The sequence below is a fragment of the Hemibagrus wyckioides genome, linkage group LG05, assembly GCF_019097595.1.
Source record: "Hemibagrus wyckioides isolate EC202008001 linkage group LG05, SWU_Hwy_1.0, whole genome shotgun sequence".
NCBI classification, from domain to species: Eukaryota; Metazoa; Chordata; class Actinopteri; order Siluriformes; family Bagridae; genus Hemibagrus; species Hemibagrus wyckioides.
In genome coordinates this window covers 9,309,877-9,335,932 of record NC_080714.1, presented here as the reverse complement: position 1 = coordinate 9,335,932, position 26,056 = coordinate 9,309,877, and the positions used below count along the sequence as shown (strand labels likewise).

At 39.9% G+C, this 26,056-nt stretch overlaps 1 protein-coding gene across 3 annotated transcripts in view; it reads left to right on the top strand.

The window, feature by feature from the left end:
- Positions 1-24,989, top strand: part of mib2 (MIB E3 ubiquitin protein ligase 2) — a 69,699-nt gene extending 44,710 nt beyond the window's left edge. For all 3 annotated transcript variants that reach the window (XM_058389569.1, XM_058389567.1, XM_058389568.1), the window contains exons 11-19: positions 1,200-1,348; positions 1,735-1,891; positions 5,018-5,172; positions 18,870-18,996; positions 19,730-19,954; positions 21,264-21,442; positions 21,814-22,007; positions 23,309-23,374; positions 23,494-24,989. In XM_058389569.1, the coding sequence (XP_058245552.1) occupies positions 1,200-1,348; positions 1,735-1,891; positions 5,018-5,172; positions 18,870-18,996; positions 19,730-19,954; positions 21,264-21,442; positions 21,814-22,007; positions 23,309-23,374; positions 23,494-23,735 (1,494 nt within the window). In that variant the 3' untranslated portion in view covers positions 23,736-24,989. The remainder of the gene's footprint in view (positions 1-1,199; positions 1,349-1,734; positions 1,892-5,017; positions 5,173-18,869; positions 18,997-19,729; positions 19,955-21,263; positions 21,443-21,813; positions 22,008-23,308; positions 23,375-23,493) is intronic.
- The last annotated feature ends 1,067 nt before the right edge of the window (positions 24,990-26,056 follow it).

Sequence of the window (26,056 nt, the reverse complement as noted above, 5' to 3'; positions counted from 1 at the left end):
GAAAGAAAAATTTTTGGTTTTTTTTTTGTCGTCTCCTGAAATTCATCAGCTCAAATAAATATGAAATCACTTGACAGTCTTGTGTTCCATGACACTGCTAAAGGATTTTTTTTTTTTTTTTAAAACAGCCCACTCCTTTTGTCAGTACCTCCAGGATTTCACAATTTTGCAGTTCCATGAATGATTGCAAAATCGAACTAGATCTGTAATTTCCGTAGTTTTGTGCCAAGACGAGTCATGTAACATCATCATAACACTTGTTCAGTCAAAGCCCTCTTCAATTCACATTTGTCAAACATGAGTACAGCTATCATAGAGAGTAATTACATATGTGTCTTCACTGGTAGGAGTTTAAAAGAAGAATCCTCTGCTCGCAATTTCTCCAATATAAGTAGTTTTCCGGAAAAGAAGAACAAAAAAAAACCTCCAAGTTGCATCAGAAATTCGGAAGAATAAAACTGCTGCAAAATCAAACATTTTTAGTCACAGCAATCACAAAAAATCTTTTAGATTTCCTTTCACTGGAACTAAAAGGCCCAAACCTGTTCCAGCATGGCAGTGCCTCTTTGAAATCCATGAACTCAGGGTTTGCCAGTGATGACGTAGAAGAACTTGATTAGCCCATGAGTGTGATGGTCAGGTGTGTGTAATGTAGCTCTATAAGCAAAAAGGTCACAGAATTATAATTATGATTTAAATGACCATCACACCCATATGTGCTTAGTGAACATCTTTCTTTGCTGTTATAATAACCTCCACTCTGCTAGGAAGGCTTTCTACTGGAATTTGGAGTGTAGCTGTAGGGATTCGTGCTCATTCAGCCTGGCACTGATGTCAGATGCCGAGGTTTGAGTGCAATGGGCATTCTAATTCAATCTAAAGGTGTTCAGTGGTCTGGAGGTCAGACCTCTGTACAGGACACTCAAAATCATCCACATCAACATTGTCTTCATGAACCTCGCTCTGTGCACAGGAGTGTTGTCATGCTGGAACAGGTTCAGGCCTCTTGGTTCCAGTGAGAAGGGAAATATTAATTGTACAGTGTACAAAGACATTCTGTAATTATAATTGTGTGCATCCATCTTTGTTACAGTAATTAAGGGAAGGCTTGCATATGGGTGTGATGATCAATCTTAGTCATTTCCTGACCTTCAGTTAACAATACTCATGCTCTTTATATACCGACTGATTGTTTATAGGTGGATATAAAGAACCAGGGGAAGACGGCCCTGCAGGTGGCTGCTCACCAGGGTCATATGGAAGTAGTGAAGGTCCTGCTGCAGGCCAACAGCAGCATCGAGGCCAAGGACGAAGACGGAGATGCAGCTCTGCACTACACGGCATTCGGGTGAATAATAATCCGTGAAAGACTTGTACTGTTTGAACTGGGTTTTATTGAAAGGCTTTTTGCCACTGTTATTGTAAGGGGTCCAAGCACCCAGGGTGCTGGCTGCTGGAATTTGGGTCTTTAGACTTTGAATGCTTCCATTTCTGTTCAGTTATTATAGATTGATTGATTGCAGGGGGAGAATTTGGAGGCTCTTATTTTCCCATATATGCAATCATTTCCACTGATTTGATCATAGTTTGGCAAAGCTGTGTGTCTGTGCTCTTTATCTGTGCCTAGTCATTTTGGTTTTATTTTTTTATGCTAAAACTAGTTCAGATGTGTATTAGCTCATCTTGGCATTAATGCTGAATGTCTCTGTATTGTGTGTGTGTGTGTGTGCACAGGAACCAAGCTGAAATCGCACGCCTCCTCCTGAGCAAAGGGGCCAGCGTCAACCTGCTGAACAACACCATGTGTACAGCGCTCCACATCGCTGTCAACAAGGGCTTCACTGACGTGGTGAGGGTACTGACCGAGCATTCTGCCGACGTCAACCTGCAGGTACGCATGCACCGATCCACACACACTCTCCCTCCTGGAATGGATATGCAAGTGTAGAAAACGGTACTGTTTGGAGGCAATTAACTTAGAGCTCTAGAAAGTAACGATCTGACTGGCTCTCTGGCTATCTGGCCATCAATCTGTCCACTCTTACACATATCTGTCTGCCTGCCTGTATTTCTGTCTATCTCACCCTTTTTTTTTCTTTTTTTTTACCAGTAAAAGTACAGAAAAAGAGTAATGATGAACTCAACTGGGAAAATCTGGCTTTACGTGCTGTGCTTTCTGTGACTTATCCGCATCATTAGGGCCAATTAGCAAATTAGCCCATCCTCTGAATTTGTTCTCAGTTTTTGCAGTGACACACTGCTGATTTTCGACTCGCACTGCTGAGCTGCTCCGCTCTGAGCCTTCGCGTACCATATTTTCCACTTGAACTGTGGGAGCTCAGCTGGAGTGGAAAGGCTCCCTGAAGGAGATTTGGAATACATACACACACGCCAGCCATGTCCTTTTTTTTCCCCTTTTTACACTGTACAAAGGCATAAACCATGTCAGATTTTGTTCCCTGCTTACCACATAGTGCACTATATTATGTGTAAGGTTTGTAGCGTTGTCCAAATACTTAATTATTGAACATTTTCCACTATATTTCTATATTCACTAGTTAGTTCACAGACAGTGCATTTTCAACAGCTTAACATTGACACACAGGATTACATAATTTTCCTTATTCCCAAGTCTTGCATCAAACTGACCCCAGATTCAACACAAGCACTAGGTACACTAAACCTATAGGTGCTTAGCTATGTATTATATGTGACTATATATATACCTAGCAATATTTCGGAACCACAGAAGTGGATTTTTAATGGAGCTTTGATCAAATGCACAATGTGATGTTTAGCAATATACAACATGTATTGCAACAGTAGCTATGAGCTTTTTTCAGACACGAGGAGTGGATATTTTTGTATATAAATGATAGAAAATATAGTTTTATGACCAATAAACATAAAGGGTAGTGAATCATGTATTTAATACCAAAACTCTTAATGGTTTCAGGTTGCATGTACAGTATGAATGTTTGAAGGCTTACTGCAAAATGTCTTGCAATGGCCTACTTAATATCAGAAAGCTGCCAACGTTTATGGTTTAGTTGCTTAAGATTTTTTGACAATATGCTAGCAGGGCTCAGATCCAATATAACTAACAAATGGCAGAAAAAGTCAAATCACACAGGAAGTAGGTGCTTGTTTCTAATAGGGGTTACTTTTCCATAGTGCCTGAGTTCATGTACGTGACCTGTGAGTTTGGAAACCTCAGGCACTTGAGCCAGTATAGATTGAGTTGTTTGGATTTGTCATCCAGTGTTATATAAGTAAATCCGAATCAGTGCTTTATTGGTGCTGGAGAGGAAATGAGACATACAAAATAGAAACATTATAGTGTAAAAATATATATGAATATATTTATATATTTACATATTATCTAATATATAAATTTCAGATCTCCCCAATCACTTCCACTCTTCTGACACACAAACAACAGCGTGTAAACACTCGGTCAGTAGGGTGAGCATTGCGGGAAGCAGTGCAGCTGCATGCCTCCTGATAAAACCACTTCTACTGCCTCCAGCCAACACACATTTTGTAGAATCTCTGCTGTTTATTTGAACATTAGATAACAGTAGAAACAAACAAACAAAAAAAAAGCAGCATAAAAAGCCCTCTGGAATATGACCACCAAGAACAAGATAAAACAGGCATAATTATATCCATATGGAGACACATACAGGCAACAAAAAAAGATGACTTGGAAAATAAGTGGAGAAATGGAGGAAGTGACACAGACGACAACATCAGAAACTGCAACAGGCATACCGAGGTTAAATATAACCGTGTTCGTTTCAAAGTGAACGCACATGTAATTCATAAGCTCACTCTGACGAGGCAGAGAGATAGCATCCACTGCCTGATAGGCTGATAGATCTAATTTCCAGTAGCTAGCAGCTTTAAAAAAGCTGATTCCACCGAAACTCAGGAACACTGGAGTCCTCTGGCAGCATCCCACGGGAGAAGTGTACACTAGAGCTCTTTAAAGCAATGGCACATTTTTCCCCCCAGTTGTTTTCAAATGGAGTCAGTTAACCTCAATGTTTGGTGTGTACAATGTGCACTGGAGCTACAAGGCACACACACAGATCAGCCATCACATTATACCTTGTTACCATGTCACCTGTCAATTGCCTGTATTTAGGCAGCCAATGAACAGTCAGTTCTCAAAGTCCATGTGTTGGAAGCAGGAAAAATGGACAAGGGTCAGGATCTGAGTGAGTTTGATGAGGACAAATTGTGATGGTTAGAGGACTGGGTCATCAGCAGGTCTTGTGGGGTGTGCCCAGTATGCAGTGGTGGTATAAAGGAAGGACAGCTGGTGAACCGATGCCAGGGATTAAAGCTGTCATGGTAGACCTACACAATGTTAAGCAGGTGGTTTTATTGTTATGGCTGATCGATGTATAGCTAACAATTTTTGGAAAATTAATCATCAACGATAAACCGTATGTTAAAACTATTCATGAATATGTGAATAGAGTTGATTTTGACTAAATGTCTAAATCTAATATTTTATCTAGGTGACATAAACTGACTAGCCATTATTAGGAACATGTAGTGAAACATTTGATCCCGGTGACTTTGGCAAGATTGTGGCATGGTTATTGGTGCCAGACGCGTTGGTTTGAGTATTTAGGACATGACTGATCTGATTTTCAAGCACTTAGCTCAAGTACTCTTTATGGGCGTGGTTTGGAGAAAAGCATCACAGAGTGCAGAACACATCAAACCTTAAGGTGGTTGGGCTACAATTGCAGAAGACTAAGTAGCCTCAGATTCTGAGACTACTCAAACTGGACTCATCTTTAGGTCTTCTTGCAATTTTCAGTTTGCCTCACAATGCCATAAATCTAATGCCATAATGTGTATCATTACATTTCAGTGTTCCATACCTGATTCAGGTTGTACAAGGAGTGGGACGTTGTTCCTCTCGGTTGATTGGTTTCACTCCGTCTCTTCCATGATTCATTTAGTAAATTTTAGCCCTTTCTCCGTTTTTGAATTCCAGGACTCCTATGGGGACACGCCTCTGCACGATGCCATCGCTAAGGACTTCAGAAGCATCATCGAGATCCTGACCGCGGTGCGCAACATTGACTTTACAAAGCAGAACAACCGTGGCTTCAACCTGCTGCACCATGCAGCCCTGAAGGGCAACAAACTGTGAGTCGTCACACTCAAACTACAGCTCATTTTCCACTGACATTTCAGGCAGTAAGACGCAGATTCCTACACAGACTCCATCTTCGATTTGGTGTGATGCCTGTAAGCATCACAGGCATTTAAGCATTTAGACTGTAAGTTGTAAGGGATAAAAGCAGTTCAACATGAAACGAGTTCGCACTGATGTTGTTTTATTCATCAACACCAGTGCATCTTGGCAATTTTTCAATGAATTAAAGAACTCGCCACACATTTTCTTACATTTGTAGTACCTTTAAATGTTGTGGAACATTCATGAACCAATAGTAAATGTTACAGCAGCTATAGGTGCTCATTCCCTCAGCAGCCTTTCTTTCTTGTATAAGACAAAAACAAAAAAAATCACACATTATCTTGAAAGCACAAAGCACACTGGAAATCAATCTGATATTTTCGATCAGTATATACAAATGATTTTATGGCTGTAGGTCTGATATAACGCGAGTCAGGACACAGTTGGCTTTCAGTGTGAGATGTTTTTCCCTCAGATAACCTTACACAGACTTTTAGTGGTTGAAGATAACATCTTTACATTTTAGATGCTCAAGTACAAGCACTTCAGGCATCTCAGAGAGCAGGAATGGGTTCGATATCAGCAGTTACTTTGAAGATAGCAACACGTGTGTGAAACTTTTCTATTAATATATACAGTATATTCCCCTAGTAGGCTAGGTAAGAACAAAACTACTACTTAAAGGCCTGAGTGTCCACTTTTATATGAGCCATTCAGCACATGACAAAGAAATTCAATGCTGAACATGGACACAACAAAATAGGTGCAGATTAAATGTTTTGGCTTCTGGTAAACAGTTAATGTAAAGTTGTGTAATTTTCTTTTGGCAAACACATATCATGGTGAACAAACACAGATTGGCAGACTGTTAGCATTGTACTGGCTTAACAAATAACCCAAAGAAAGCTAGGGCACGTGTCGGGTAAAACACAGATTAAAAAAAAAGTCAGCTACAAATTAAATCAGACTCACTTTGCCTCGTGCTCATTGTATGAAAACAGTGTTAAGGTTGTAATAGTGTTAAGGTTAGGCACTTTTGAACCTAATGCCTCTTGCGAGGCCGTTTCACAGCCTGCACACAGCTGAAGATGAAGATGATCTAATACTGCAGGATATATTTAGGACCATAAACTCATAAGGCTAGAATTCCTAAGGGCAAGTGCATATTAGTGTTTCTACCACTGTACTTACTCCGTTCACTCTGTTCCACCAGCTCAGTTTTCTCTGCTACGTCTTGTTTTTTACTAAATATTTAGTGCGTGTGTGAGTGAATGAATGAGTCTGAGTGTGTGAGTGAATGAATGAGTGTGTGAGTGAATGAATGAGTGTGTGAGTGAGTGAATGAGTGTGTAAGTGAATGAATGAGTCTATGAGTAAATGAGTCTGTGAGTGAATGAATGAGGCTGTGAGTGTGTGAATGAATGAATGAGTGTGTGAGTGAGTGAATGAGTGTGTGTGTGAGTGAATGAGTGTGAGTGAGTGAATGAGTGTGTGTGTGAGTGAATGAGTGTGTGTGTGAGTGAATGAGTGTGTGTGTGAGTGAATGAGTGTGTGTGTGAGTGAATGTGTGTGTGTGTGAGTGAATGTGTGTGTGTGTGAGTGAATGAGTGTGTGTGTGAGTGAATGAGTGTGTGTGTGAGTGAATGAGTGTGTGTGTGTGAATGAGTGTGTGTGTGTGAATGAGTGAGTGTGTGTGTGTGTGAGTGAATGAGTGTGTGTATGAGTGTGTGAGTGAGTGAATGAGTGTGTGAGTGTGTGAGTGAATGAATAAATGAATGAATGTGTGAGAGTGTGTGTGTGAGTGAATGAGTGTGTGTATGAGTGAATGAGTGTGTGTGTGAGTGAATGAGTGTGTGTGAGTGAATGAGTGTGTGAGTGAATGAATAAATGAATGAATGTGTGAGTGTTTGTGTGTGAGAGACTGTAATTCAGTGCTTCCAGACCGTTCCATAAAATGACAGTCATTTTCTAATAGTCTCATGCTCTTATGTAAGAGTGGTGTTGAGCTTCTTCCTGTACTTTGGGAATGGTACGGTCTGCTCCACGCCTCCCGGCTTTTCCGCAGTAGTTTAGTCTCGGCCTCAGACTCGCTGCCCACGGAATGTCTGTTGTATACAGTACACGGCTATCACAATCTTGCCAGTTCTAATCTTATCTGCTGTCCAACGCCCACCACTATTGTGTGTACACGCTGCTGTGTGCTAATTTTTATCAAGGCATCGGGAAACGCTTTACAGTGGTGGATACGTGCAGAACACACAACACTAAAACTCACTGTGGTGTTAGTTTCGCTGTTGTGAATATGTTTGTTTTTATGGGGGGTTTGTATATTTGGTGTATTTGGTGTCGCTGTTGTGTGTTTTGCTTTGCTTTTGCGTTTTTTTCTGGCTTTGTTGGGATATTGCTTTTGCTGTTGCGTTTATGCTTTTTGTTATTCTGTTTTAGGTTTCATTGCTGTGTTTTTGAGTTTTGTGTATTAGTTTTCACTGCTGTGTGTTTGGGTCGTTTTTGGTTTTGTTGTGTTTTTTGTGGGTTTTTCTTTAGTGTATTTTATGAGTTTTGCTGATGTGTTACTGTGCATGTTGCACTGAGATACAGTAATAGACTGGTCTTTTTTTTGGTACCAGATACACACTCATGTTCCTCTACACACATCACAACGACAGCTTCTCTAGCACTTGTCTTGTAAGTCAAGTTACGTTGAGGTCAGTCACTGAGGTTACTTATTTTGTTGCGGTTTTTGTGTACCGTAACATTAGTAACACTGAAAACGTTCAAGGTAACATTCCTCTTTTGTCCTCCGCTACCCAGGGCTCCCTGACGGCAAAATGTTCTAGTTGAGTTGTAATAAAAACCCTGAGCTGTGAGGTGAATATCATGAAGGCCTCTGGAGATGTCTGTCTTTTAGTCTTATTTTAGCCTTCGTTCCAAAAAGTCCCAATTAGCTGCTTGTTTTGTCGAGCTGTACAAGTGTGTCACAGTCGGAGTTGGAGCTAGGGCACTAAGTGGAGCGCATGCTGTCGTTTGGGACTTGTCCTGCCACTCTACACATCCACGTACTCTTGTTTAACCCCCCACACACACCTTGAGATATTTGACCTAGATTATTTTATCACATCTGTAATATTGTCGTCATTTTAAATTTTTGTTCCTCTTCACACATCTCTCACTCACTCACAACATCTTTAACCTGTATATCTACAGTGCATGTGCAAGATTTCCCAGAAAAGAAGCTAACACAAGGAAATACAAATCTAACAGCAGTTATAGAGTCTAATGTTTCAAATGTGCGACTTTTACATTCCATTCAAACCAAAAGCAAGCGTGTCTTCGTAAAACATGTCTAATATACGCTACTGACTCTTCCGGGGTCTCCTCCATGAGCATCCCATCACTCCTCCTCTCTGATTTTATTTCTCTTACACCACTCAGTCAATTTGACATCCAAAGCAATGCTTAATTTATCCATACTTTCATTTCTATGTGTTAACTGTTTTATCTATCACTTTCACTCACTGTCCACTTTGAGGTCCACTTGCAGATTCATGCAGTTATCTGATCAGCCAGTCATATCATGTGGCAGCTATGCGATGATAAAATCATGCAGACATGCATCAAGAGCTACAGTTAAGGCTCACTTCGAACAAAAGAATGTGGAAAAAGTGAGATCTCTGTGACATTAATTGTAGCATGATTATTGGTACCAGATTTGTGGCAGAAACTGCTGATGTCCTGAGATTTTCACACATAACAGTCTCTAGAGTTTACACAGAATGGTGTGAACATTAAAAAAAAAGAAATAAATAAAATAAGTGAGCTGTGGGTGGAAAGGCCTTCTTGAGAAGACAGGTCAGAGGAGGATTGGTTTGAACTGCCGGCAAGGGTATAAGAACTCATATTAGAACTCATATAAGCAGTAACTCATATTAGAACTCATATAAGCAGTAACTCATATTAGAACTCATATAAGCAGTAACTCATATTAGAACTCATATAAGCAGTAACTCATATTAGAACTCATATAAGCAGTAACTCATATTAGAACTCATATAAGCAGTAACTCATATTAGAACTCATATAAGCAGTAACTCATATTAGAACTCATAAGCAGTAACTCATAAGAACTCATATAAGCAGTAACTCAGATAAGAACTCGTATAAGCAGTAACTCATATAAGCACGTATATAAGAACACATAAGCAGTAACTCATATAAGCACGTATATAAGAACTCATAAGCAGTAACTCATATAAGCAGTAACTAATATAAGCACGTATATAAGAACTCATATAAGCAGTAACTCGTATAAGCACGTATATAAGAACACATAAGCAGTAACTAATATAAGCACGTATATAAGAACACATATAAGCAGTAACTCGTATAAGCACGTATATAAGAACACATAAGCAGTAACTAATATAAGCACGTATATAAGAACACATATAAGCAGTAACTCGTATAAGCACGTATATAAGAACACATATAAGCAGTAACTCGTATAAGCACGTATATAAGAACACATATGCAGTAACTCATATAAGCACGTATATAAGAACTCATATAAGCAGTAACTCATATAAGCACGTATATAAGAACTCATAAGCAGTAACTCATATAAGCACGTATATAAGAACTCATAAGCAGTAACTCATATAAGCACACATATAAGAACTCATAAGCAGTAACTCATATAAGCACATATATAAGAACACATATAAGCAGTAACTCATATAAGCACGTATATAAGAGCTCATAAGCAGTAACTCGTATAAGCACGTATATAAGAACTCATATAAGCAGTAACTCATATTAGAACTCATATAAGCAGTAACTCAGATAAGAACTCATATAAGCAGTAACTCATATTAGAACTCATATAAGCAGTAACTCAGATAAGAACTCGTATAAGCAGTAACTCATATAAGCAATAACTCATGTAAGCACGTATATAAGAACTCATATAAGCAGTAACTCATATAAGCACATATATAAGAACACATATAAGCAGTAACTCGTATAAGCACGTATATAAGAACTCATATAAGCAGTAACTCATATAAGCACGTATATAAGAACACATATAAGCAGTAACTCATATAAGCACGTATATAAGAACTCATATAAGCAGTAACTCATATAAGCAGTAACTCATATAAGCACGTATATAAGAACTCATATAAGCAGTAACTCATATAAGCAGTAACTCATATAAGCAGTAACTCATATAAGCACGTATATAAGAACTCATATAAGCAGTAACTCATATAAGCACGTATATAAGAACTCATATAAGCAGTAACTCATATAAGCAGTAACTCATATAAGCACGTATATAAGAACTCATATAAGCAGTAACTCATATAAGCAGTAACTCATAAGCACGTATATAAGAACTCATATAAGCAGTAACTCATATAAGCAGTAACTCATATAAGGAGTAACTCATATAAGCAGTAACTCATATAAGCACGTATATAAGAACTCATATAAGCAGTAACTCATATAAGCAGTAACTCATATAAGCACGTATATAAGAACTCATATAAGCAGTAACTCATATAAGCAGTAACTCATATAAGCACGTATATAAGAACTCATATAAGCAGTAACTCATATAAGCTGTAACTCATGTAAGCACATATATAAGAACTCATAAGCAGTAACTCGTATAAGCATGTATATAAGAACTCATATAAGCAGTAACTCACATAAGCACGTATATAAGAGCTCATATAAGCACATATATAAGAACTCATAAGCAGTAACTCATAAGCACGTATATAAGAACTCATAAGCAGTAACTCATATAAGCACGTATATAAGAACTCATATAAGCACGTATATAAGAACTCATAAGCAGTAACTCATATAAGCACGTATATATGAGAGCTCATATAAGCACGTATATAAGAACTCATAAGCAGTAACTCATATAAGCACGTATATAAGAGCTCATATAAGCAGTAACTCATAAGCAGTAACTCATATAAGCACGTATATAAGAGCTCATATAAGCAGTAACTCATAAGCAGTAACTCATATAAGCACGTATATATGAGAGCTCATATAAGCACGTATATAAGAACTCATAAGCAGTAACTCATATAAGCACGTATATAAGAGCTCATATAAGCACGTATATAAGAACTCATAAGCAGTAACTCATAAGCACGTATATAAGAACTCATATAAGCAGTAACTCATAAGCACTTATATAATCAGTAACTCAAACAATCAGTAACTCATATAAGCACTCGTTACAACTGTGGTGAGCAGAAAAACATCTCACAAAATGCCTAAACCATCAAAACCTGGATGAACTACAAGAGCAAATGATCACATCAGGTTCATCTCCTTATAGCCAGGAACAAGAATCCAAGCTTATCATGAGAACAGACTCACCCGGACTAGACAGTTTTAGATTACGATTACGGGAAAAAAAAATCACCTGGTCTTCTTCCAGTTATAAACAATCATTTCCTCATTTCCTCTCTCTCTCTCTCTCTCTCTCTCTCTCTCTCTCTCTCTCTCTCATTAACTTGATAAGACAAAAAAAATGCATCGTCATTTGACCTCAAAACCACAAAGCTTTCCTTTCAGAAGACTTTCCTAGTTGTGTAAAGCATAACTTTTATAACTATTACAAAGCTTTCGAACTGGAGACTTCTTCATCCTTCAAACGCTAAAAACCTTACCATATTAAAAAGGACACCTTTTTCCCCCTCATTTATCATCTGTGTCAGTGTTGACTAAAGAAACAGTAACGTATTAGATAATGGAACAAGTGTCCACCTTGCTGTCGAGGTACTGATCAGTCTGTAGCGCTGTATTCCTTTAATCGCTCAGGTTTCTTATATGCTTTATACACTGATGTATACAAATAAATCCTGGAGGCATGCAAACGATTCACGTGCACTGTAACGCTGTAACAGAGGCCCTGTCCCTGGCTCTTGTACTCAGGACACCCTACAGTGACAGCCTTTTCCTTGTATGGGGAGAGCGATGTTGAGAAAGAGGAGGAGGGGCAGAAAGAAAACGCACACTCTCTCAGGCCAGAGGAATCGTAAAACAAACGTTCGATTTGTTCTGGCAACTGTCATACGTGCAGGTTTGCATTTCTGTCATAGCAGTCATTCACCCTACAGCCATCAGAGACAGAGAATTATTTACCAAAAAAAAACAACAGTGATTTCCCACGAATACAGAGTTATTACCTTTCAGCTCATGTATTTATCCTTGTCTTTAGTCCCAACATTCTAGTGTCTCTTTGTCTTGTATTTTTAGCTGTGTTTGTCGTGTTGTTTATATAGCTCACATACCCACAAAAACACACACACACACCCACAAAAACACACACACACGCTCTGAAACAGATCAGCATCATCATTCTACAATTTTGGGCTTCACGTCAGGGATACGTGAGTCGTTTGGTTGGTGGAAGGTGTTTGTTTTAAGGGAGGAAATGGAAAAAGCAGGAGCCCCGCATTTCTCACAAGGCATGTGGGAACGAAGGAGAAAGAGAAAGGAGAAAAAAGAGGAAGAGAGAAATGGGCTGTGAGAATCTCATCTCCGTAGAGCTGTGTCCGGGCAAAGGGCAGCTGAATATGAAGTGGGTGTATTAAGAGTGGCGTATATATGACTAGTAAACAGAAAATGGATTTCCATCCAGTGACAAAACAACTGACTGTCTAGAGCACTGTACACCAACACTCACTAAACACACACAAACACTCACTAAACACACACCAACACTCACTAACACTCACTAAACACACACAAACACTCACTAAACACACACCAACACTCACTAACCCTCACTAAACACACACTAACACTCACTAAACACACACCAACACTCACTAACACTCACTAAACACACACCAACACTCACTAACACTCACTAAACACACACAAACACTCACTAAACACACACCAACACTCACTAACACTCACTAAACACACACTAACACTCACTAAACACACACCAACACTCACTAACACTCACTAAACACACACCAACACTCACTAACACACACCAACACTCACTAACACTCACTAAACACACACCAACACTCACTAAACACACACCAACACTCACTAACACACACCAACACTCACTAACACTCACTAAACACACACCAACACTCACCAACACTCACCAACACTCACCAACACTCACCAACACTCACCAACACACACCAACACACACCAACGCTCACTAAACACACACCAACACTCACTAACACACACCAACACTCACTAACACACACCAACACTCACTAACACACACCAACACTCACTAACACTCACTAAACACACACCAACACTCACTAACACACACCAACACTCACTAACACACACCAACACTCACTAACACTCACTAAACACACACCAACACTCACTAACACACACCAACACTCACTAACACACACCAACACTCACTAACACACACCAACACTCACTAACACACACCAACACTCACTAACACACACCAACACTCACTAACACTCACTAAACACACACCAACACTCACTAACACACACCAACACTCACTAACACTCACTAAACACACACCAACACTCACTAACACACACCAACACACACCAACACTCACTAACACACACCAACATTCACTAACACACACCAACACTCACTAACACACACCAACACTCACTAACACTCACTAAACACACACCAACACTCACTAACACACACCAACACTCACTAACACACACCAACACTCACTAACACACACCAACACTCACTAACACACACCAACACTCACTAACACACACCAACACTCACTAACACTCACTAAACACACACCAACACTCACTAACACACACCAACACTCACTAACACTCACTAAACACACACCAACACTCACTAACACACACTAAACACACACCAACACTCACTAAACACACACCAACACTCACTAACACTCACTAAACACACACCAACACTCACTAACACACACCAACACTCACTAACACTCACTAAACACACACCAACACTCACTAAACACACACCAACACTCACTAACACACACCAACACTCACTAACACTCACTAAACACACACCAACACTCACTAACACACACTAAACACACACCAACACTCACTAAACACACACCAACACTCACTAACACTCACTAAACACACACCAACACTCACTAACACTCACAAACACACACAAACACACACAAACACTCACTAACGCTCACTAACACACACAAACACACACAAACACACACACTAACTAACACTCACAAACACATTAACACACACAAACGCACACAAACACTCACTAACGCACACTAACACTCATTAACGCACACTAATGCTCACTAACGCACACTAACACACACAAACACTCAGTAACACACATTAACACACACAAACACTCAGTAACACCCCCACACACACACATATTTATGCAATCAGTCACACACAGACACACACCTCACTCACACACAGAGAAAAAAATAAGAGAAAAGTGGAACATGTTCATTTTGCTGGCTCAGTTTTGGTTCACGCCCAATCCGCAGTCCTCCTCATTAGGGGATATACATGCACACCTACATTAAGATTTCAGCCTGTGTGTGTGTGTGTGTGTGTGTGTGTGTGTGTGTGTGTGTGTGGGAGCTGCACTGTGTGCTGCTGCTGCTGGAAAGAGAAGGAGAGATGGATGGAGAATAAGAGAGCAGGAGTGTGGGACAAAGGCAAGGCCTTCCTTTCCTAGTCAGAGGTGCTGGTGGAGGGAGGGATGAGCAGCGAAGAGGAAGATTGATGAGATTAGCAGTGAGGGACTAGAGCTCCATCAGCACACTGCACACATATGCAAACATCATACCTTCTTTCTGTCTTTCTTTCTTTGTCTTTCTGTCTGTCTGTCTGTCTTTCTTTGTCTTTCTGTCTGTCTGTCTTTCTTTGTCTTTCTGTCTGTCTTTCTTTCTTTCTATTTTTCATTCTTTGTCTTTCCTACAAATATTTCTGTTTTAATCTTTCACATATTTGTTCTATAGTTCGGTACAATTCCTATTCCTTGTTTGTATTTCTCTCTTTTTCACTTTCTTTCTTTTTCATTTTTGTTTTTAGGAAGATTAATGATCCTGCTTTCTTACCATCTTTCTTAATTCATCCTGACCAATTATAAAAGATATATATATATCAAATATATAATATATAGATATATATATCAAAAACTAATGAAAAACTAAAATAAAAAAATCTCACATTCATATATATATATATATAATGTGTGTGTGTGTGTGTATATGTGTATATATATATATGTATGTATGTGAGATTTTATTATTTTAGTTTTTCATTAGTTTTTGATATATCGATTAAGGCAACATTTCTTCTTCTTTCTTTTTTTGTCATTTTTTCCCCCTTCTTTCTTTTTGTTTCATTCTTTTTTTAATCCTCGGCCACCAGCCCCAAATCCTAATTACTTTTTGCTGCAGTTTTTACACACTTTTGTTCCAAACATGACAATGAAGTTCATGCCCGTCTGTTTCTTTTTTTTTTTTTCTTTTTCTTTATTCTCTTTTCTCTTTCCTTTTCTCTCTCCCTCAGCTTTCATTAGTCTCTGTGCTCTCATTAATCTTTATTTAGTGGTGTGTTGTTCCCTGAACTGTTTCTTATTAGATTTGACCTTCAGTGTTGTTAGAGACTCCTGCCAGTAAACGCTGCTCTGTGACATTTCAGCACTGAAGCACTGCCACCTTGTTGAGGTGACCTGAACGAAAAAATAAAATTAGCCTCAGCAGGGTTCAGGACATGCTAAAGCCTCCAAAAGCTGAGTGAAAATACCACTGATCATTAGAAAGTTGTTTTTTTTTTTTTGTTTTTTTTTACTTGCCAGTGCTTGCTTGTAATTGCACATGGAACAGATCTGGAGCAGATACCAAATTAAAAAAAAATAAATTAAAAATAAAATATTTATATAGAAATGTAAACATTTATCTGAAAAGTACATTTTGAATGCACAATACACAATGCAGAAAAAATGTTTTTTTAGCATATATACACAGTGGTTTGCATAAGTATTTCACCCCCCCTGTCAAATAGCGAGTCTCTATCACACATCTACACAAAATAGTCTAGAAATTTTACATGAGGGAAATCTTTATTGTGCAAAATGAATTACAACATTAAATAAAAAACGCATTTTGATTGTGTGAGCACTCGCCCCCATCACTGTCAAAATCCTTTTGGATGATAACAGATTCAAATCAGATTTTCAGCTTGGATATTACTGGATCTTTGCTCCAGAGATCCACAGCAGGATTTTAAAATCATGTAGAGAGAGAGACAATGATTTCTCCTGCTTTTTACTCATCATGTTTGTAGCTAGTCATCTGAAATGATTTACCAGCTGTGAGTGCTGATCCAGTCTGACTCAAAAATAAATTAGGTGGCAGTCCAGGAACAGCTACCGAATTGACTCGAGGCTGATGTCATTAAGTTAAACTGGTTACCACAAGACAAGATGTCCCTCAGCTTGCGCTAGCCTAAATAACTCGCAGATCATCAGATTGCATGACCTGTTTGAATTCAGTAAGCACAGATTTGACTCATTCACTAACGACCAACTGTAATAGCTATCTATGACATTCACGTCATTTTACACCACCAAGCATCATCTGAACAGCAAACCAAATAAATGACATATCAGTAATATCAGTATCCTAACAATGAGAAACAAAATTATTCTGCCTTTCCCAAGCATGGGGATAACTGAGGATGCATTTCAATCTCCTTCCTCGTTCAGTAGTCAGCGCACTGATCAGGAAGTCAGAATGACTCGGTTTTTACAGTGATGAAGAAAATTAGAATCTTGCTGGAAACATTGCTGGGCGGTGGTAGCTCAAGTGGTTAAGGCTCTGGGTTCGAACTCCAGCACCGCCAAGCTGCCACTGTTGGGCCCCTGAGCAAGGCCCTCAACCCACCCTGCTCCAGAGGCACTGCATCATGGCTGACCCTGCGCTCTGATCCCAACCTCCAAGGATGGACATATGCAATAATGTTTGTGACAAACTAAAGTCAACTTAACTTGAATTAAGTCATCAGTGTCTCCGTGTGTAGTGAACCAAGGTTCTTGAACTTGTGTACATGATATAATGACTAACCACCTAGGGAGCAAGGGAGATGATTGAGACCTGCCCTACTGGTAATGACAGAGCAGGAGCAAGAGAATTAGGCAGGCCTGGTGTCAGTCATGTTTGTTCAGTTCAGGTGGAGTTTAGCTCTGGTAAATGTCTCGGTGAGGGATAAATAAGGCTCTGAGATGGTGCTGTGTGTCTGTTAAGATTATCTTTTACTTAGGTGTGTGTGTACAGCTTAGTGTTAAGTCCCTGGATATTAATAGCACGTACCACTGGATCAGCTTGATCAGAATCAGATTCTGAACAAGCCAATGCATGTAACACACACACACACTCACACAGTGACAAACCTCAGGAAACTAAAGGAAATCAATCGGCTGTTTTAGTTCAGTTTAGTCCCTGCAACTTGTACGTCAAGATTAACCGGAATTAAAAGTGCAATGCATGAAATCATGCAGATGCAAACCAGCAGTTTCAGCTATTCTTCCCATCAACCCTCAGAATGAGGAAAAACAAATATCAGTGACCTCAGTGGCATGATTGGCCTGATTGTTGGTGGCAGATAGGCAGGTTTGATTATTTGTTATAACTGCTGATCTGGGACTTTCACACAGTCTGTAGAATCTACTCAAAATGGTACAATAAAGAAAAAACATGCAGTAAGCAGAAATGCCTTTTTAATGAGAGCGATTAAAGGAGAATGACCAGACTGATTCAAGGCTACAGTAACTCAGATAAGCACTCTGTACTATTGTGGTGAGCAGAAAAGCATCTCAGAATGCACAACACGTCTAACCTTGAGCCAGAAGAATCTCAATTTCCACTGAGACACACAGAGGGTAGGGTCAGAATTTGGCACTGACAGCATGGATCCACAGACCTGACCTGCATTGTATCAACAGTCTAGCCTGGTGGAGGAGGTGTAATGGTGCAGGGAATGTTTTCTGGGCACACACTGCAACAATCCCAATACCCAGTTACCTAAGGGATGTAGTAGAAATTGCAAAATCTACAGGAACTATGGGATGCAATCATGTCAACATGGACCAGAATCCCAAAGGAATGTTTCCAACATCTTGTGGAATCCATACCATGAGGAACTGAGGTTGTTTTGAGAGCAAATGGAGACGCAGTATTAGTACAGTGTTTCTAATAAAGTGCTCAGTATGTACACGATTTATTAATGCAGCTAATTAATGCCTAAATCTAACCCTAACTTACACCGCAGTGACAAAAGGAAGTCTCTTTTAGTTTTTAAATGAAAATGTCAGGGTATTAAGATTAAAAATAGTGCCCACACACACACACACATCTACACCATTTTCAGCCGATGTAAGGAAGTGAATAAGAATTCTATTCTATATCAGTCATATAAGTAACCGTATCACTGACTAACCATTTCCTAATGACTGTTCTGAGCTCTCAAAAGCAGAACAGCCGTTAATATATTCTACACATCTGTGTATTTATTTATTATCGTGTGCCGTATCCGTTACAAACGTGTGTAAGATTTGCTTGTCTCTTCAGTGCAACGGAGATGATCTTGGCACGGGCTCGTCAGCTGGCCGACGTGAAGAAGGAAGACGGCTTCTCGGCTCTTCACTTGGCCGCCCTCAATAACCACTACGAGGTGGCCGAGATCCTCATCAAAGAGGTGACCACAAATATATATATTTCAGTCTTTCGAGACGTATTAGCAGGAACGGAGCAGCTTTGCGGAAAATCATCTTCAACGAGAGGCGTGGCATAGAGATGAGCGTCAGATAAAGATGCCTTCAAGTCTGATGTGTTTAACTTTATCGTGATGGTATATCTGTTCTGCAAATGTTGTGTACTACACAACCTTTACCACCTCTACATTTTAAATTTGGTAAATGTACACTGCACCTACTCACTGGAATCTTCACAAATATGACAAAGGCAAGCGGAGTATTTTCAGGCAGCGTGTTTAAAGCCTATAATGGATTATGCTCCACTATGCTGGAGTAGTTTGCTGTGGCTCTCTGTTAATGTGTGTGTGTGTGTGTCTGTGTCTGTGTCTGTCTGAGTGTGTGTGTGTGCGGGACACAGTTCTGCCACTGACAAAATTAATGGGAGGTGATTTGCTGGTGAAATGGTGGCCATCTCGTTCCCTGCAGGTCTGCCTGTGCAGGAAAACATTAAATTTGTCGCGTCCTGGCTGCAGTCACGGGGTGAACTTTGCAGAAGGCTGCTCTGCCCTCTGGTGGCAGGGATTTGGACTACTCCACTTTTATTATGTGTCATGCTGTATGTTTAAATTGAAGTTGTGTGTGGAGTTTATTAGAAATATAAACAGGGCATTGATAGTGGGTGGAGGGAAAAGTTTTGTTTTGCTATAAGTGCGGTCTCTGCTTTATGCCTCACAGGGCCGCTGTGATGTCAACATCCGCAATAACCGCGGTCAGACGCCTCTGCAGCTGGCGGTCACTCAGGGCCACATGCAACTGGTGGAGCTTCTGGTGATGGAGGGAGCCAACGTAAACGCCGAGGACGAGGAGGGTGACACGGCCATGCACACGGCCCTCAGCCGCCAACAGCTCACGAACACGCTGAGCATCGCAGAGAGAGACGCCTCAAACCTCTACAGCCGAGTAAGAGCAGGACAGAGACGCCATGTGTGCACAATAACAACGTGTTTTGCATTTGAAGAACGCTGAGGTCAGAGCACAGTGTCTGAAGCATTTGAGGGGTAAAGATCTTGCTCAAGGCACCAAAAGTGACAGCAGAGGGTCTGAATTCTTAATAAGAAGTTTTTCTCTGATCATTATGGAAATTCCTTTGAAACAGTTCACCTTCCTTTCCGCTAGTAACGTAGTTTTGGAGACAGCGTGATGTAAATTGTAGTTGACACTAAAGTGGTTTAGAAGGCTTTATTTTTTTTTATCTTGGAGTGTGCAGGATGAGCAATTTCAGCCTGAGCTGAAGGGCATGGACACAGACGAGCACGTACACGCATAACCCTCTGAGAGCTGTGGGATGAATTTGAGTGAGAGCCAGTGGTGAAATGCAGTTGGACATTACGGTGGTCAGTGAAGTTGTTTTCCTGCATCAGCAGAAAGTGTATGTGTGCGTGTTCAGAGTTTAATTAAAGTCTGACTTATCAATGTCGTTCTTCTATTAAATACACCCTTAAGATATCACTCGACCTCTATAATGTAATTTGTAAAAAGCACTCGCACATAAAACTGCCACACACTCGCCTAGGAACCTGAAGGGATAAGTATAAATAACGAGATGCATTTGTTTTGTTGCATAAGTGTTCATAGTCCTTGGTCTGGTCTTGATGGAATCACCTTTGGCTATATTTACAGCTTCTGGGATCAGCTTTGCACATTTGGATCTTTTGAATTTTTACCCATTCTTCATAGAAAATTAGCTCATGTTCTGTCAGACTGAATGGAGACAGTTTGTGAATATCAGTTGCCTGACCACTGATTCCCAATCCGATTAAGATCTGGGCTTTGAATGGGAATTTTTTTACGCATTCAAGCTCTTGGATTTGAACTGCAGTGTAGCTTTGGCATTATGTTTAAGGTTGGAAGGTGAACTTCTGCTCCAGTCTTAAAGATAAACTAGAACAGAATTCATGGTGCAATCTGTCTTGCCTTCAACTCTGTCAAGTTTTGATGAAAAGCCTTCGGGTAGTGCGATGCTACCACTACCATGCTTCTGATGGTAATCTAAGGGGGGTGAATATGATCACAATGTCTCCAAGAATATGAAATTCTTATCAAAAGAATAAGGACAAAATTTGTTAAACTGCTTTTTTACCAGAATTTGCTTGTTTACTCACTAGCCATGAGACGTCAGTGATTGCAGTACATTATTAATGTCAGGGTGACCAATTTATAACACCAAGCTCGGGCTGAACTTCTGTCTGTGTGTCTGTTTGTGTGAAAGCTGAGCGGCTCGGGGCTGTTGGGGAACACCGAGCTGAACATCGGGGCTGCTATTGCCTGTTTCCTGGCTCAAGAGGGTGCAGATATAAACTATGCCAACCATAAAGGCAAGAGTCCACTGGACTTGGTGACGGACAGCATCGTGTTGCAGCTGATCAGGAGCTTCTCTGAGAAATACCGGTATGTTTGTAATTGTTTACAATTGAAATAATGCATCATAGTTATTTTGTCCATTTTAAATGAACAGATGTTTCTTGTATGTTGTTTATACACTGGTCTTGGTCATTTCAATTAAATGCTAACGTTTACGCATACATGTACTCATAAAATATTCCACAACAGTTTAATAGTAGCCAAATTGTAAAAATTAAAACAAAATTCTGATCAGTAAAACAGAAAAGGTTGCAACTAGAAACTATGAATACAAAAATAGTAATGTAAAAAAAAATTTTTTATATATATATATATATATATATATATATATATATATATATATATATATATATATATATATATATATATAAATAAACTTGGTTCATTGTTTGTGTCAGACTGCAGGCTGGTACATGTGGGACAGGTGGCAGCGGGAGCAGTAGCAGCAGTCTGAGACGGGTTCACACCACACCCAACACCATGACCAACCTGGTCATGCCCAGCGCACCAGGCCCCAGCGAGTGCCTCATCTGCTCCGAGCTCGCCCTGCTTGTGCTTTTCGCCCCATGCCAGCACAGCGTCGCCTGCGAGGGTGAAGACGCATACTAACACACAGACACACTTATCTAAGTTTTTCTACCTGCACTGTTGCTTGTAAGGGTGAGGGCATGTGTGTGTACATGGTGCGTCCAAAATGCTATCTCCAGAATCAAGTATTAATAGGGTATTGGTCCATTATTGGTGTCGTTGAAGTATCTAACCTTCTCTGAAGGCATTCCATTAGATTCAGGGTCTGCAGAGTCTGCACAAAGCCAAATACGGCCTACACAGAAATGTTAACTGGTCTGTGGCTTTTCTCTTACAATGTAGGATAGGTGGCCCATCAGCCAACGTGTCACACTTTTCCCTTTCACCTGTCTATGGCAGCAGACTGTATTAATACAGTTACTTAAAATGCAAGAGACAAACCCCCCCAGCCCCCCCCCCTTTGCTGCCAAAACAGCCCTGACTTGTTATTCACTGTGTATTCTGACACCTTTCTATCAGAACCAGCATTAGCAATCTAAGCAGCAGTAGCTCGTCTGTTGGATCGGATCACATGGGCCATGTATCCCACCCACTAACAGGTGCCATTATTTGATGAGATAATCAGTGTTATTTACTTCACCTGGCACTGCTCATAATGTTATGCCTGATCAGCGTATATTCACAAGATTAGAAGGCAACTTTTTAACAGCGCATCCACTAAGCATGGAAAAAAACTTACCTAAAAATGATAATGTTAATCGTCCAAAAAAAAAGAAAAATTTCTCTGAGGAAAAAAAACCTCTGAGGAAACCCACACAGACACAGGGAAGATATCTAAAACTCCACAGAGACAATAGCTCCAGTTTGTACAGAGAACCCTGGAGCTGTGAGGTGGCAGTGTTATCTGTTGTGCCTCCAAGCCACCTTTACTGTAAGCCCTAACTGGAGCAGCTTAAAGAAGAATATTATTATTTACATAAAGTTGCAGAAAGCTCCACCTTATCATTATTTTTTATCGTTTCACCTGCTGTACAGTATTTCTGTCCCCCAGGCTTCTGATTGGTTGCTTGCAAGTAAAAATGAGAAATTACTGTATAGTATTTTGGCAATAATTTACCTAACTCTAATGGACCAGATTCTTTAAATCAGACCACTAACCTGCATTAGGATTTGTACAAAGATAAAATGTTAAAGGTGGAATCTGACGATGATAGCTAATCTAATACTTCTGCTAATGTTTTAACACACCATTAACATGCCTTCAAATAAAATCTGTCTGGACACCCAGCTAATGCAAATATGGTTGTATGTATAGTGTATATACAGCAGACACAGCACTTATTTACATGGTCTATTTTCTTCTAGAATGCGCTCACAGAATGAAGAAATGCATCAAATGCCAGGTCACCATCACCAAGAAAATACGACAAGGTAAGACGCATTAAGCCTATAAATAGATCTGTTTCCAGCCTTCACGTGTTCCATATCATTGAGGGTGGTGGGTTAGATCTAGGTTAAGTCTAGGTCTGATGCCATAATCTCTCTTGCAGACCAAACAGAGGTAGACAGCAGTCCAAACTCAGAGAGCTCGGAGCAGCACCACCTGCTGGAGCAGCTGCAGTCACGCTACAGGCAGATGGAGGAGCGTATCACTTGCCCCATCTGCATTGACAACCACATCAAGCTCGTGTTTCAGTGCGGCCACGCCTCCTGCATGGAGTGCAGCTCCGCCCTCAAGACCTGCCCCATATGCCGCCAGAGCATCCGCGAGAGGATCCAGCTCTATGTCTGATGTGTGCACGCTCACTCACACCTACACACGTATATACACACACGGGAGTGTGTCACGGCTTACTGTTATGATGGCAAGTGGGGCTTGGGGTTATGTGGGCGGTGGGGGGGATGTAGGATGTGCTGTATTTAATCAATCAGCCTGAATTCTCCATCATCAATGTCCAAATGCAGAAACCCAAGCCCACTCGTGCGGGCTTCACCATTCATCGTGCATACGGGGACGTTCGTGCACCTTCTTTTTCAGCTCGTCAAAAAGAAAACGCAGAAGCGCAATCCTCTGGGTCATCACAAAAAACACCGGTCATTTCCACTGGGACACATCATCTGCTTTCAGCTCTTTTTTTGGGGGGGGTAATTATTTGCTGACTCACTGTAGCTCTGAGATGTTTACAGACTGTTGTTGGATTCTCTGTGAAAAAAACAAAAACAAAACAAACACAAACCTCTCTATGGATGTAGAATCATTACAGCTGGATGCACAGCTGGAAGTGGATGGAGGCGGGCTATTTTGTAAGTCATACAAAACTGCAGCTTTTAAGTTCCACATCAACATACAGCGTCTCTCTCCCAGTCCCCGCCCAGCAGACCCTGAAAAGCTTTCCACAAGCGAAGGATATACAATGCATGCTGATATGCATATTATCTATATGATATATTGTGACATGGATTACATTTGTGGTGTTCCAAGGCAATCAGGTTTTTTTTTTTGTTTGTTTGGTTTGTTTGTTTGTTTGTTTGTTTGTTTTATAATTTATGTGTGAAGGCAACCTGTAGCCTCGAGGTCAAGTGAAGGAGGCGGAGCAAGGAAACTCAAGGCACTACTACGCATTTATGGTCAAACTTGCAAAAAATAAATAAAAGGTCATTTACTTTTCTTAGGGATCCGTTTACAAAAAGGGCAGTTTCTTTAAATAGAGTGTGAGACACTATAACACAAGATTCTGATGAGTATTAAAAACGTATACAGCGTGAATCCAAACACGTTCCTTTCGTAGCCTTTACACAAGGAAACCGGACGAGGTTTGACGGCCGAGCCACCTCATGCCATTTTGAAAGTGTCACTCCTCTGGGTTGATGTATCCTGTAATAATTTATGTGCTCGTGTGTTTGGTTTGAGGTCTGATCAATTTTTGGCTTGTAAATTTCTGGCCGTATTTCATGATGAATACGGTTAACACGTTAATCTGGGATAAAGCTTATCTTAGATCTGAGCTGGGACTTTTCATCAAATTTTTTTTTTTTTTCTTCATTACTCCATTCAAAGTGGGGGGAGTTTTTCCCTGATCTGAATTTTCTACATTGGCTGTTGAAGACTGCTGCTTAGTTTTCTGATGCATTATGATGAAGAACTGTCCTGTGCTTTCACTGTTTACTGAACAGGACAAACACTATACTACGCCTTCGCACTTGGATAGTAGTCGGAATCCAACGGTTCTTTCCTTCCTTCCTTTCTTTCTTTCTTTCTTTTTCAAAAGTTAAATTGTGAATTGCATCAGAATGGCAAAAAAAAAAGTGTGTGTATTTGTCAATAAGTGTCTTCCCATTGTCGGTCCCTACCTTAATTTTCCCTTAAACCCAACCTGAGCATCCGAATCAGTTCCATGTTTTGTTCCAGAAGGGCTCGCTGTAATGAATCGAACAAATCTATTTTAATTGTTCTCGTTTGATTTTTGTATTATATTCCATGTCAAACAAAATGGGAGTTTTTGTAGATTCCATAATCCGGGCAATGTACTTATTATCGGAATGTCAGTAATGAGATCCTGCTGCTGCATCACAGCTTGAGCATGCTAGCAAAAAGTAAAATGAATATCAGTGCCAAATTTAATATGTATTCAAAAAAAAAAAAAAAAAAAAGATTCACACACATTAGTTCTTCGTATGAGAGTATGAAGTCTTTGTGAACTTCTGAGACATCAGTACGTTTCTTTCGAAAATACTGAATTTGAGTTTATTCCCTTTCAGTTCTAAAATACAATTTGGTAATCATTAGACCCAAGAAAGCCTTCTTGTTTTGTTCGAATAGGAATACGAATCAAGGTACTAGAAACAAACTGTAGACGTTCTTAAAGAGCAGCAAGGCAGAGATAATTAAACACAAAGCTTAGTGTCATATAACCAAATGATCTGATTTAGAAGCGAGTGAATAGCGGGAGTGCGTAAACGCCTTGTGTTTTGTGTTGTAAAGTGTGTTTTTAACCAAGTCGCTGGTTTAGAGAGAAAAAGAGGCCCCTTTTTTTTTTTTAAAGGGGAGGTTAATAGTCTTTTTTTTAGACTCTTATTGTCTTGATGGTATTTGCAGTACATACAGTAGTGTGT